Raw genomic sequence first — 13,175 nt, 5'->3', positions numbered from 1 at the left:
AGGGATCTGGGTGTGCAAGTACACAGATCGCTGAAGGCAGCGGAACAGGTGGATAAGGTGGTAAAAAAGGCATATGGGATACTTGCCTTCATTAGCCGAGGCATTGAATATAAGAGCAAGGAGGTTATGATGGAGCTGTATAAAACACTGGTTAGGCCACAGCTGGAATACTGTGTGCAGTTCTGGTCGCCACACTACAGGAAGGATGTGATCGCGTTAGAGAGGGTGCAGAGGAGGTTCACCAGGATGTTACCAGTGCTGGAGCGCTTCAGCTATGAAGAGAGACTGGACAGGCTGGGGTTGTTTTCCTTGGAGCAGAGGAGGCTGAGGGGGGACATGATTGAGGTGTACAAAATTATGAGGGGCATAGATAGGGTAGATAGAAAGGAACTTTTCCCTTAGTAGAGGGGTCAATAACTAGGGGGCATAGATTCAAGGTAAAGGGCGGGAGGTTTAGAGGGGATTTGAGAAAGAACTTTTTCACCCAGAGGGTGGTTGGAGTCTGGAACTCACTGCCTGAAAGGGTTGTGGAGGCAGGAACCCTCACAACATTCAAGAAGCATTTAGATGAGCACTTGAAATGCCATAACATACAAGGCTACGGGCCAAATGCTGGAATATGGGATTAGATTAGACAGGGCTTGATGGCCGGCGCGGACACGATGGGCCGAAGGGCCTCTTTCTGTGCTGTATAACTCTATGACTCTATGAGGAGGAATTTCTTCACCCAGAGAGTGGTGAACCTGTGGAATTCTCTACCACAGAAGGCAGTAGAAGCCAATTCATTAAATATATTCAAGAAGGAGTTGGATATATTTCTTAACGCTAAAGGGATCAAGGGATATGGGGAGAAGGCAGGGACAGGGTACTGAATTTGGATGATCAGCCATGATCTCGTTGAATGGCGGAGCAGGCTCGAGGGGCCGAATGGCCTACTCCTGCTCCTATCTTCTATGTTTCTGTGTGTCCCCAGGTATTTAAAGGGGCAGTGTCTCTCTCTTTCTGTATCATGTAAGAGCAGGGAGGTTCTGCTTGAACTGTACAAAAACACCAGTTAGGCCACCGCGTGCAGTTCTGATCGTCCCAATTGCAGGAAAGATGTGACTGCTCGAGACGGGAGATTTACGAGGACGTTGCCAGGACTAGAGAATTTCAGCTGCAAGGAAAGATTGAATGCATAGATTATTTATATATATTGTCAATAGCTGGGGTCATAATCATAATCAACTTTTATTGTCATTGTTAGTGCACAAGTGCAGTACAACGAAATGTAGGCTTGCGGCTCCCGAGAGTGTACATTTACATTAAGACATTTAAACATTCACCATACATTTGGCTTGTAATACATTAACATAAACATAACCATAATAAAGTGCATTGGCAGATGTGCAGGCTTTAGCGTTTATTTGTGGAGTTCAATAGGGTGACAGCCCTGGGAAAGAAGCTGTTCCTAAATCTGGTCGTTCGGGTGCGAATGCATCTGTAGCGTCTCCCAGATGGCAGGAGGGCGAACAGACTGTGGCTGGGGTGGGTAGGGTCTTTGATGATGGACCGTGACCTCCGTAAACAGCGTTTCTGGTATATGTGCTCTATGGTCGGTAGCCGGGTGCCGGTAATGCGTTGGGCAGTTTTGACTACCCGCTGCAGGGCTTTCCGGTCATAGTAGCTACAGCTGCCATACCATACAGTTCGTCAGGATGCTCTCTATTGTGCAGCGGTAAAAGTTAGAGAGGATCAGGGGTGACAGGTTACATCCCTTCAGCCTCCTTAGGAAATATAGGCGCTGCTGGGCCTTCTTCACCAGAGAGGAGGTATTGAGGGACCAGGAGAGGTCTTCCGTGATGTGGACTCCTCGGAACTTAAAGCTGTCCACCCTTTCCACCACAGCCCCATTGATGTGGATGAGGGTGTGACTTCCGCCTTTGGACTTCCTGAAGTCCACAATGATTTCTTTGGTTTTCTTGATGTTAAGGGCCAGGTTGTTATCGGCGCACCACTTCACGAGATGCTGGACCTCCTCCCTGTAGGCTGACTCAACGTTGTTGGTGATCTGGCCTACTACCGTGGTGTCATCCGCAAACTTGATGATGGTGTTGGAACCATGAACAGCCACACAGTCGTGGGTGAAGAGGGAGTAGAGGAGCGGGCTCAGCACACATCCTTGTGGGGCCCCCGTGTTCAGGGTCAGGGGGGTGGAGGTGTGGTTACCTAATTTGACAGACTTGGGTCTGTTTGTTAGGAAGTCCAGGGTCCAGTTGCAGAGGGAAGTGTTCAGGCCAAGAGTGTGGAGTTTGGTGGCCAGCTTGTTGGGGACGATAGTGTTGAATGCTGAGCTGTAGTCTATGAACAGCATTCTGATGTAGGTCTCTTTACCATCTACCGATCTCTTTACCGATCCCTGCGGTACCCCACTAGTCACTGTTTGCCACTCGGAAAAAGAGCCGTTTATTCCAACTCTTTGCTTTCTGTCCGCCAACCAGATCTCTATCCAAGTCAATACCTTGCCCCCAATCCCATGTGCCTTAACTTTACACGCTAATCTCTAATGCGGGACCTTATCGAAAGCCTTCTGAAAGTCCAAATTCACCACATCCACTGGTTCTCCCTTATCTATTCTACCAGTTACATCCTCACAAAATTCCAGTAGATTAGTCAAGCACGATTTACCTTTTGTAAATCCATGTTGACTTTGTCCGATCCTGTCACTGTTTTCCAAGTGCTCTGCTATTACATCTTTTATAATGGACTCTAGCATTTTCCCCACTACCGATGTCAGGCTTACCGGCCTATAATTTCCCGTTTTCTCTCTACCACCTTTTTTGAATAGTGGAGTAACATTAGCTACCCTCCAATCCATGGGAACTGTTCCAGAGTCTATCGAATTTTGGAAGATGACCAGCAATTCTGTCCCTCTAGTGCTACTTGTCTCTCCCAGTCCTCTCTTCACCTTGTTTCTCCTCTCTAATGTTTCATCCTGGTGCCCATCCCCCTGTCAAATTAATTTAAACCCTCCCCCACAGCACTAGTTAACCGTCCCATGAGGACATTGGTCCCAGCTCTGTTGAGGTGCAACCCGTCCACCTTGGACAGGTCCCTCCTGCCCCAGAACTGGTCCCTCCTGCCCCAGGAATCTGAAGTCCTGCAATATTTCTCTTTCAGGTACTTATCCAATTCCCTTTTGAAAGCGGTGATTGAATCTGCCTCCACCACCCTCTCAGGCAGTGCATTCCAGATCCTAACCACTCGCTGCATAAAGAAGTTTTTCCTCATGTCGCCTTTGGTCCTTTTGTCAATCACCTTAAATCTGTGTCCTCTGGTTCTTGACCCCTCTGCCAATTGGAAGAGTTTCTCTCTATCTACTCTGTCCAGACCCCTCTTGATTTTGAACACCTCGATCAAATCTCCTCTCAATCTTCTCTGCTCCAAGGAGAACAACCCCAGCTTCTCCAGTCTATCAATGTAACTGAAGTCCCTCATCCCTGGAATCATTCCCGTAAATCTTTTCTGCACCCTCTCTAAGGCCTTCACATCCTTCCTAAAGTGCGGTGCCCAGGATTGGACACAATACTCCAGTTGAGGCCGAACCAGTGTTTTATACAGTTTCATCATAATTTCACACTTTTGTACTCTATACCTCTATTCATGAAGCCCAGGTTCCCGTAAGCTTTTTTAACTGCTTTCTCAACCTGCCCTGCCACCTTCAATGATTTGTGCACATATACCCCCAGGTCTCTCTGTTCACGCACCCACTTTAGGATTGTACCCTTTAGTTTAGATTTCCTCTCCTCATTCTTTCTACCAAAATGTATCACTTCGCACTTTTCTGCATTAAATTTAATCTGTCACGTGTCCGCCCATTCCACCAGCCTGTCTATGTCCATTTGAAGTCTATCACTATCTTCCTCACTGTTCACTATACTTCCAAGTTCTGTGTCATCTGCAAATTTTGAAATTGTGCCTTGTACACCCACATCCAAGTCATTAATATATATCAAGAAAAGCAGTGGTCCTAGAACCGACCCCTGGGGAACACCACTGTAACTTCCTCCAGTCCGAAAAACAACCGTTCACCACTACTCACTGTTTCCTGTCACTTAGCCAATTCCCTATCCATGCAGCCACTGTCCCTTTTACTCCATGGGCTTCAACTTTGCTGGTAAGCCTATTATGTGGCACTTTGTCGAATGCCTTGGCAATCTATGCACACCACGTCAACCGCATTGCCCTCATCAACCCTCTTTGTTACTTCATCAAAAAACTCCATCAAGTTGGTTAAACACAATTTGCCTTTAACAAATCCATGCTGGCTTTCCTTAATTAATCCGCACTTGTCCAAGTCACTGTTAATTTTGTCCCTGATTATTGTTTCTAAAAGTTTCCCCACTACCGAGGTTAAACTGACTGGCCTGTAGTTGCTGGGTTTGAACAAGGGTGTAACATTTGCAATTCTCCAGTCCTCTGGCACCACCCCCGTATCGAAGGAGGATTTTAATGCAAGGAATCTTGCGAATAAGGTGGATGAACTGAAGGTGTTGATGAACACATGGGAGTATGATATTGTTGCTATTACGGAGACATGGTTGAGGGAGGGGCAAGACTGGCAGCTCAATATTCCGGGGTATAGAATCTTCAGGCGAGACAGAGGCCGGGGGCTAAAAGGAGGGGGTGCTGCAATATTAATTAAGGAGTCAATTACTGCTGTAAGGAGGGATGATATATTAACAGGTTCCTCTAATGAGGCCATATGGGTAGAACTTAAAAACAAAAAGGGGGCAAGCACTTTGCTGGGAGTGTACTATAGGCCCCCAAACAGTCAGGGGGAGATAGAGGAACAGATATGTAGGCAAATCTCAGAGAAGTGTGCAAATAATAGGGTAATAATAGTGGGGGATTTCAACTTCCCCAATATTAACTGGGATAGTCAGAGTGTGAAAGGCTTAGAGGGTGCAGAATTCTTAAAGTGCATCCAGGAGAGCTTTTTGAGCCAGCATGTAGAAAGTCCTACAAGAGGGGGTGGTACTGGACCTAATTCTAGGGAATGTAGCCGGGCAAGTGGTAGAAGTGTTAGTAGGTGAGCACTTTGGTGACAGTGACCATAATTCGGTGAGATTTAAGGTAGTCATGGAAAAGGACAGGGATTGACCGGAAATAAAGGTTCTAAATTGGGGGAAGGCCGATTTTAATATGATAAGGCAGGATCTGGCCAAAGTGGACTGGGATCAGCTACTTGTAGGAAAATCCACATCGGGGCAATGGGAGCCTTTCAGAAAGGAAATTGAGAGAGTACAATGGCAACATGTTCCCGTAAAGGTCAAGGCTGGGACCAACAAGCCCAGGGAACCTTGGATGTCAAGGGATATACGAGAATGGATTAGGGAAAAAAAAGGGGGGCTTTTGGCAGATACAAAGGACTAAAGACAGAGGAAGCCCTAGAGGAGTGTAAAAAGTGCAGGGGGATACTTAAAAAAAGAAATTAGGAGAGCGAGGAGAGACCATGAAATAACACTGGCGAGCAAAATAAAGGAAAATCCTAAGGTGTTTTATAAGTATATTAAGGGCAAGAGGATAACTAGGGAAAGAGTAGGGCCCATTAGGGACCAAAGTGGCAATCTGTGTGTGGAGCCAGAAGATGTAGGTGGGGTTTTAAATGAATTTTTTGCATCTGTGTTCACTATGGAGAAGGACGAAGTAGACATAGAAATCGGGCAGGGGGACTGTGATATACTTGAACATATTAGCATCGAGAGGGAGGAGGTACTAGCGGTTTTAGCAGGCTTAAAAGTGGATAAATCCCCAGGCCCGGACGAGATATATCCCAGGCTGCTGTGTGAGGCAAAGGAGGAGATTGCAGGGGCTCTGACACAAATTTTCAGAACCTCTCTGGCCACAGGGGATGTGCTAGAGGACTGGAGAACAGCTAACGTGGTACCATCATTCAAGAAGGGTAGTAGGGATAAACCAGGGAATTACAGGCCAGTGAGCCTAACATCAGTGGTAGGGAAATTATTGGAAAAAATTCTGAGGGACAGAATTAGTCTCCACTTGGAGAGGCAAGGATTAATTAGGGATAGGCAGCATGGCTTTGTCAAGGGAAGATCATGTCTGACCAATTTGATTGAATTTTTCGAGGGGGTGACTAGGTGTGTGGATGAGGGTAGTGCAGTGGATGTGCTATACATGGATTTCAGTAAGGCTTTCGATAAAGTCCTGCATAGGAGACTGGTCAAGAAGGTAAGAGCCCATGGGATCCAGGGTGCCTTGGCACATTGGATCCAAAACTGGCTTAGTGGCAGAAGGCAGAGGGTGATGGTCGATGGTTTTTGTGACTGGAAGCCTGTGTCCAGTGGGGTACCGCAGGGATCGGTGCTGGGTCCCTTGCTGTTTGTGGTCTACATTAATGATTTGGATGTGAATGTAAAGGGTATGATCAGTAAGGTCGCAGATGACACGAAAATTGGTGGGGTGGTACATAGCGAGGAGGTAGCCTCAGTCTGCAGGACGATATAGATGGCTTGGTCAGATGGGCGGAACAGTGGCAAATGGAATTTAACCCTGAAAAGTGTGAGGTGATGCATTTTGGAGGGACTAACAAGGCAAGGGAATACACAATGAATGGTAAGACCCTAGGAAAGACAGAGGATCAGAGGGACCTTGGTGTGCATGTACATAGATCCCTGAAGGCAGCAGAACAGGTGGATAAGGTGGTTAAAAAGGCATATGGGATACTTGCCTTCATTAGCCGAGGCATAGAATATAAGAGCAGAGTGGTTATGATGGAGTTGTACAAAACACTAGTTAGGCCACAGCTGGAATACTGTGTGCAGTTCTGGTCGCCACACTATAGGAAGGATGTGATTGCATTGGAGAGGGTGCAGAGGAGATTCACCAGGATGTTACCTGGGCTGGAGCGCTTCAGCTATGAAGAGAGACTGGACAGGCTGGGGTTGTTTTCTTTAGAGTAGAGAAGGCTGAGGGGGGACCTGATTGAGGTGTACAAAATTATGAGGGGCATAGATAGGGTAGATAGAAAGGAACTTTTCCCCTTAGTAGAGGGGTCAATAACCAGGGGGCATAGTTTCAAGGTAAGGGGCAGGAGGTTTAGAGGGGATTTGAGGAAAAGCTTTTTCACCCAGAGGGTGGTTGGAATCTGGAACTCACTGCCTGAAAGGGTGGTAGAGGCAGGAACCCTCACAACATTCAAGAAGCATTTAGATGAGCACTTGAAACGCCATAGCATACAAGGCTACGGACCAAGTGCTGGAAAATGGGATTAGAATAGACAGGGCTTGATGGCCGGCGCGGACACGATGGGCCGAAGGGCCCCTTTCTGTGCTGTATAAATCTATGACTCTATGGTAGCCCTCTTGCCTCTGAGGCATAAGGTTGTGGGTTCAAGTCCCACTCCAGAGAATTGAGCGCAAAAATCCAGGCTGACACTCCAGTGCAGTACTGAGGCACTGTCAGAGGTGGCGTCTTTCGGATGAGACATTAAACTGAGCCCCTGGCTGCTCTCTCAGGTGGATGTAAAAGATCCCATGGCACTATTTTGAGAAAGAAAGACTTGCATTTATATAGTGCTTTCATGACCAGCAGACGTCTTGAAGTGCTTTACAGCCAATGAAGTACTTTTGAGGTGTAGTCACTGTTGTAATGTGGGAAAGAGCAGGGGAAATATCCCCAGTGTCCTAGCCAATGTTTATCCCTCAATCAATGTAACAAAAGGATAATAGCAAAATACTGCGGATGCTGGAAATCTGAAATAACAACAGGAAATGCTGGAAACACTCAGCAGGCCAGGCAACATCCGTAGAGAGAGAAACAGAGTTAACAAAAAGATAGATTATCTGGTCAATATCACATTGCTGTTTGTGGGAGCTTGCTGTGTGCTAATTGACTTCTGTGTTTCCTACATTACAACAGTGACTACACTTCAAACAGTACTTCATTGGCTGTAAAATGCTTTGGGACGTCCGGTGGTGGTGAAGGCGCTATAGAAATGCAAGTGTTTCTTTCTTCACTGGTCTCACCAGCGACCTCTTCTGGCTGATGGTTGATTGACAGCCGAGAGTCCGCGCATGCGCACAGGGAGCGGCGGTTTGGACCTAGTCCGGCGCAGCGACCCCTCCCGGTCACCAAGGGCAACAACTGCGCATGCCCAGAGGAGACCAACCCCCCTCCCCCACACGGAGCTGCGCCTGCGCGGTCGGATCCTGCCAGAGGGAGTCGGTGCGGGCCATTCCGGGGAAAGGCCTTGGTGTCGGTTCCAGAGTCGCGATCGGTGACGCAAAGTGAGTTTTCTCCACTCCGATTGGGTGGAGAATCACGCGGGGTGGGGGGGAGGGGTAGATCAGGAGAGAACAGAGAAATAGAAAAACCCGAGAGTCCACGAGGCCCCGGACCGAGCGGCGTCAGTTGGACGGAGCACGTGATCTCCTCGGGGACACGTGACCGAGCCCAGGGCCTGATGGGAGCTTCTGACCAATAGGGAGCTAGCGGGGCGGGGCTGGAGGAGCTAGCTGGCGGCGGGTCCTCCAGCCAATCGGGGAGCCTGAGGGGCGGGACTAGCGCCGGCTGATTGTCTGATCCGCAGGGCAGCGAGTTTCTCCAGTCCCTTGTTCAGGGCCCGGGGCCAGGGGAGGCTGTGGGCCTTTATTCCCCTCATTGGACACAAGGCTCTTCGGCTCACAACACACTGGCTCAGGTTTTAATAGAGACTTTTTAAATTCATCAATAAAAGCAGATAAACCCCGTGCTTCTGTAGATCAAACTTTCTAATATTTTATAGAATCATAGAATGGTTACAGCACAGAAGGAGGCCATTCAGCCCGTCGAGCCCGTGCCGGCTCTCTGCAAGACCACTTCAGCGAGTCCCACTCCCCGCCCTTTCCCCGTAACCCTGCACATTTCTTTACTTCAGGCACTTATCCAATTCCCTTTTGAAAGCGGTGATTGAATCTGCCTCCACCACCCTTTCAGGCAGTGCATTCCAGATCCTAACCACTCGCTGAGTAAAAAAGTTTTTCCTCATGTCGCCTTTGGTTCTTCTGCCAATCACCTTAAATCTGTGTCCTCTGGTTCGCGACCCTTCCACCAATGTGAACAGTTTCTCTCTATCTACTCTGTCCAGAACCCTCATCATTTTGAACACCTCCATCAAATCTCATCTCAACCTTCTCTACACTAAGGAGAACAACCCCAGCTTCTCGAGTCTCTCCACATAACTGAAGTCCCTCATCCCTGGAACCATTCTTGTAAATCTTTTCTGCACCCTCTCTAAAGCCTTCACATCCTTCCTAAAGGGCGGTGCCCAGAATTGGACACAATACTCCAGTTGGGGCCGAACCAGTGTTTTATAAAGGTTCATCATAACCTCCTTGTTTTTGGACTCTATACCTCTATTTATAAAGCCCAGGTTCCCGTAAGCTTTTTTAACCGCTTTCTCAACCTGCCCTGCCACCTTCAACGATTTGTGCACACATACCCCCCGGTCTCTCTGTTCATGCACCCACTTTAGGATTGTACCCTTTAGTTTATATTGCCTCTCCTCATTCTTCCTACCAAAATATATCAGTTCGCACTTTTCTGCATTAAATTTCATCTCCCACGTGTCCGCCCATTCCACCAGCCTGTCTATGTCCCCTTGAAGTCTATCACTAACCTCCTCACTGTTCACTTTACTTCCAAGTTTTGTGTCATCTGCATATTTTGAAACTGTGCCCTGTACACCCAAGTCAAAGTCATTAATATATATCAAGAAAAGCAGTGATCCTAGTACCGACCCCTGGGGAACACCACTGTGTACCTTCCTCCAGTCTGAAAAACAACTGTTCACCACTACTCTCTGTTTCCTGTCACTTTGCCAATTTTGTATCCATGCTGCCACTGTCCCTATTATTCCATGGGTATCAACTTTGCTGGTAAGCCGAGTATGTGGCTCTTTGTCGAACGCCTTTTGGAAATCCATGTACACCAAGTTAACCGCATTGCCCTCATCAACCCTCTCTGTTACCTCATCAAAAAACTCAATCAGAATCAGAGCGGCCGGGCCCAGCGGACGTGCGGCCAGGGCCCAGGCACCAGGAAACCCAGGGTGCAGCGCCTCCCCCATCCGAGCCGCCGCTTCCCGGTTTCTTCAGCCGGTTCCACCAAGTCCGACTCGGTGCAAAGGACAGGAGCCAGGCTCCCAGAATGGCCCGTGGCCCCGGAGAGCATATGCACTCTCAGCGTGGAAATCAGCGCGTTGGATAGAGCGGTTTCTGGGGCGCGGTGATTGTGGGTGCTGCGGCCACCATTAGTCAACAGCTGTGGGGAAGAGTTTTATTGCAGGTGATGGAAGGTAGGTCCCTGGCCCCCTGTGTAGGTCTTTTTGTTGCTTCAGTTTGAGCTGGAGTGGAGATGGAGGAGAAGCTGCTGGGTTTAATCCCCAGTACTTCTGAGCCCAGGGGGACCCAACAGTTTCCAATGTGTGACAGTCAAGGGTGGTGGATTCTGGGGGAGATTAGGTTGTTACACAGACACTGTCCCTACAATGTAAAAGAGTATTGTTTTAGGAATAAGTATTTCTGTAGAGGCTTTTAATCCATTTTACATATACAGGTTTGTTTTAATTCATTCTTGGGATGTGGGCGTCGCTCGCAAGACCAGAATATGTTGCCAATCCCCATTTTCCCGTTGAGAAGGTGATGGTGGGCCGCCTTCTTGAACCGCTGCAGTCCGTGTGGTGAAGGTACTCCCACAATGCTGTTGTGTAAGGAGTTCCAGGATTTTCACCCAGTGATGATGTAGCAACGGCGATATATGTCCAAGTCAGGATGGTGTGTGACTGGGAGAACTTGGAGGTGATGGTGTTCCCATGCACCTTCTGCCCTTGTCCTTCTAGGTGCTGGAGGTTGTGGGTTTTGGAGGTTCTGTCAAAGTTCTGGTCGAGTTGCAGATGTATAAAGTCCGTCTCCTTCACCCCCTCCCACTCCCACCTCTCTCTCTCTCTCTCTCTCCTCCCATAGAGGCCAGAGGCCCAGACCAGGTGGCAGATTCCCTTCACCAAGGGACATTAGTGAACCAGTGGGATTTTATGACAATCCGGCAGCTTTCATGGTCACTTTTTTCTAGTGCCGGCCCCACAAATGACCAGATTCATGGAGCTCAATTTCACAACCTGCCTCTTTAGTGGGTTCTCTCTCACGCTCCCTGTTTTAAATTCATTTTACAGGGTATTAGAAGGGGAGGATTTGCAGACAGGAAACTCAAACCAAACATCACGTCAAGATCTGACACTCACTCGATTCATCAGGAACTGAATATCATCGGCCTTTGAATATGGAAGCAAAAAGCACCGTTCACATCGGGGAGAGGCCGTTCACCTGCTCCGAGTGTGGGAAGGGATTCACTAATTCATCCCGCCTGCTGAGACACCAGCGAGTTCACACTGATGAGAGACCTTTTAACTGCTCGGACTGTGGGAATTGCTTTAAAAGTTCCGGGGCACTGATACACCATCAACGTGTTCACACTGGGGAGAGACCGTTCAGGTGCTCGCACTGCGGGACTGGGTTTGGGCAGTCATCTGACCTCACTGTACACCAGCGAGTTCACACTGGGGAGAGGCCGTTCACCTGCTCCGTGTGTGGGAAGGGATTCACTCGCTCATCCCACCTGCTGACACACCAGCGAGTTCACACTGGGGAGAGGCCATTCACCTGCTCCGTGTGTGGGAAGGGATTCGCTCGTTCATCCAACCTGCTGATACACCAGCGAGTTCACACTGATGAGAGACCTTTTAAATGCTCGGACTGTGGGAAGTGCTATAAAGTGTCCGGGGAACTGATACGCCATCAACGTGTTCACACTGATGAGAGACCGTTCAGGTGCTCTCACTGCGGGACTGGGTTCAGGCGATCATCTGACCTCACTGTACACCTGTGCACTCACACTGGGGAGAGGCCGTTCACCTGCTCTCACTGCGGGACTGGGTTTAGGCAGTCATCTGAGCTCACTATACACCAGCGCACTCACACTGGGGAGCGGCCGTTCACCTGCTCCGTGTGTGGGAAGGGATTCACTCGCTCATCCCACCTGCTGACACACCAGCGCACTCACACTGGGGAGCGGCCGTTCACCTGCTCTGACTGTGGGAAGGGATTCACTGAGTCATACCACCTGCTGACACACCAGCGAGTTCACACTGGGGAGAGACCGTTCACCTGCCCTGAGTGTGGGAAGGGATTCACTCAGTCATCCCACCTGCTGAGACACCAGCGAGTTCACACTGGGGAGAGGCCGTTCACCTGCCCTGAGTGTGGGAAGGGATTCACTCAGTCATCCAACCTACTGACACACCAGCGAGTTCACAAGTGACTGCAGGGATTGGATTCTGTTGTTGCTGCTGTTAATCACATCCAGGACTGAACCATGTTCATTCTGACAGGTGGGGATTGTTTCTGCTGATGTTAATAAGTCCGGGAACTGGGCTGGAGTTTAATATTCTGGATAGATGTCAAATAAATCAGCTTTGTGTTAAACACATTGTTGCAGATTTTCTTCTTTCCCACCTGAGTGTTTAGCATCACCTGGCTGGAGCTCAGAAAGGACAATCTGGGGGAGGATCATACGGTGGGAACAGAACTCCAGCCTGGACACAGTCCTTCAGGGCCACACTGAGAGGGGCAAATGGCACTTTGGTCTTTCTCGTCTCTCTTCACTGACAGCAAAGTTGCCGTGCGGGTTAATCTCGAGGCGTGTGAGAAATGTGTCCCAGCTGCTCTCTGCCATGGTTTAGAGCTCCTAGACACGGAACTGGAGGCTCCTTTACGAATGTAGCCCAGTGCTTTTTATTTAATGGCCTTATTAACCTGTGTTGCTACTTTTAGTGATTTGTGTATCTGTATCCCTGGATCCCTCTGCTCCTCCAGCCCATTTAGACTATTAGGGGGAAATTCAGTGGCGTCCCCTTTGGGTCGCTAACGTCACCGGGGCTAATTTTAGCGCCCTGAAAAAGTTAGTGCCCCTGCGCATTAAATTCAGTGGTAGCGCCCCAGGCAGGAGGCGGGGTGGTACTGGAAGCGCGCCCTTCCCTCTTGAGGTGCTACCAGTGAATTTCACGGTGCTTTGTGTAACGTCGCCATACCCGTCGGCACATAGCACCGTGTCATAGCAGACCTCCCTCCCTGATTAAAGGG

At 48.9% G+C, this 13,175-nt stretch overlaps 1 protein-coding gene across 1 annotated transcript in view; it reads left to right on the top strand.

Moving 5' to 3' along the window:
• The window catches only part of LOC147083155 (uncharacterized), a 54,971-nt gene extending 42,453 nt beyond the window's left edge, over positions 1–12,518 (top strand). Inside the window, exon 3 of the mRNA XM_085980217.1 lies at positions 11,331–12,518. Coding sequence (XP_085836343.1) covers positions 11,331–12,354 — 1,024 coding nt within the window. The 3' untranslated portion in view covers positions 12,355–12,518. The remainder of the gene's footprint in view (positions 1–11,330) is intronic.
• The last annotated feature ends 657 nt before the right edge of the window (positions 12,519–13,175 follow it).

The sequence above is a fragment of the Somniosus microcephalus genome, unplaced genomic scaffold (genome assembly GCF_052327205.1).
Source record: "Somniosus microcephalus isolate GS21.2 unplaced genomic scaffold, FLI_Smic_1.0 scaffold64, whole genome shotgun sequence".
In the NCBI taxonomy this organism is placed as follows: domain Eukaryota; kingdom Metazoa; phylum Chordata; class Chondrichthyes; order Squaliformes; family Somniosidae; genus Somniosus; species Somniosus microcephalus.
This window is presented reverse-complemented; position numbering and strand designations above follow the sequence as displayed.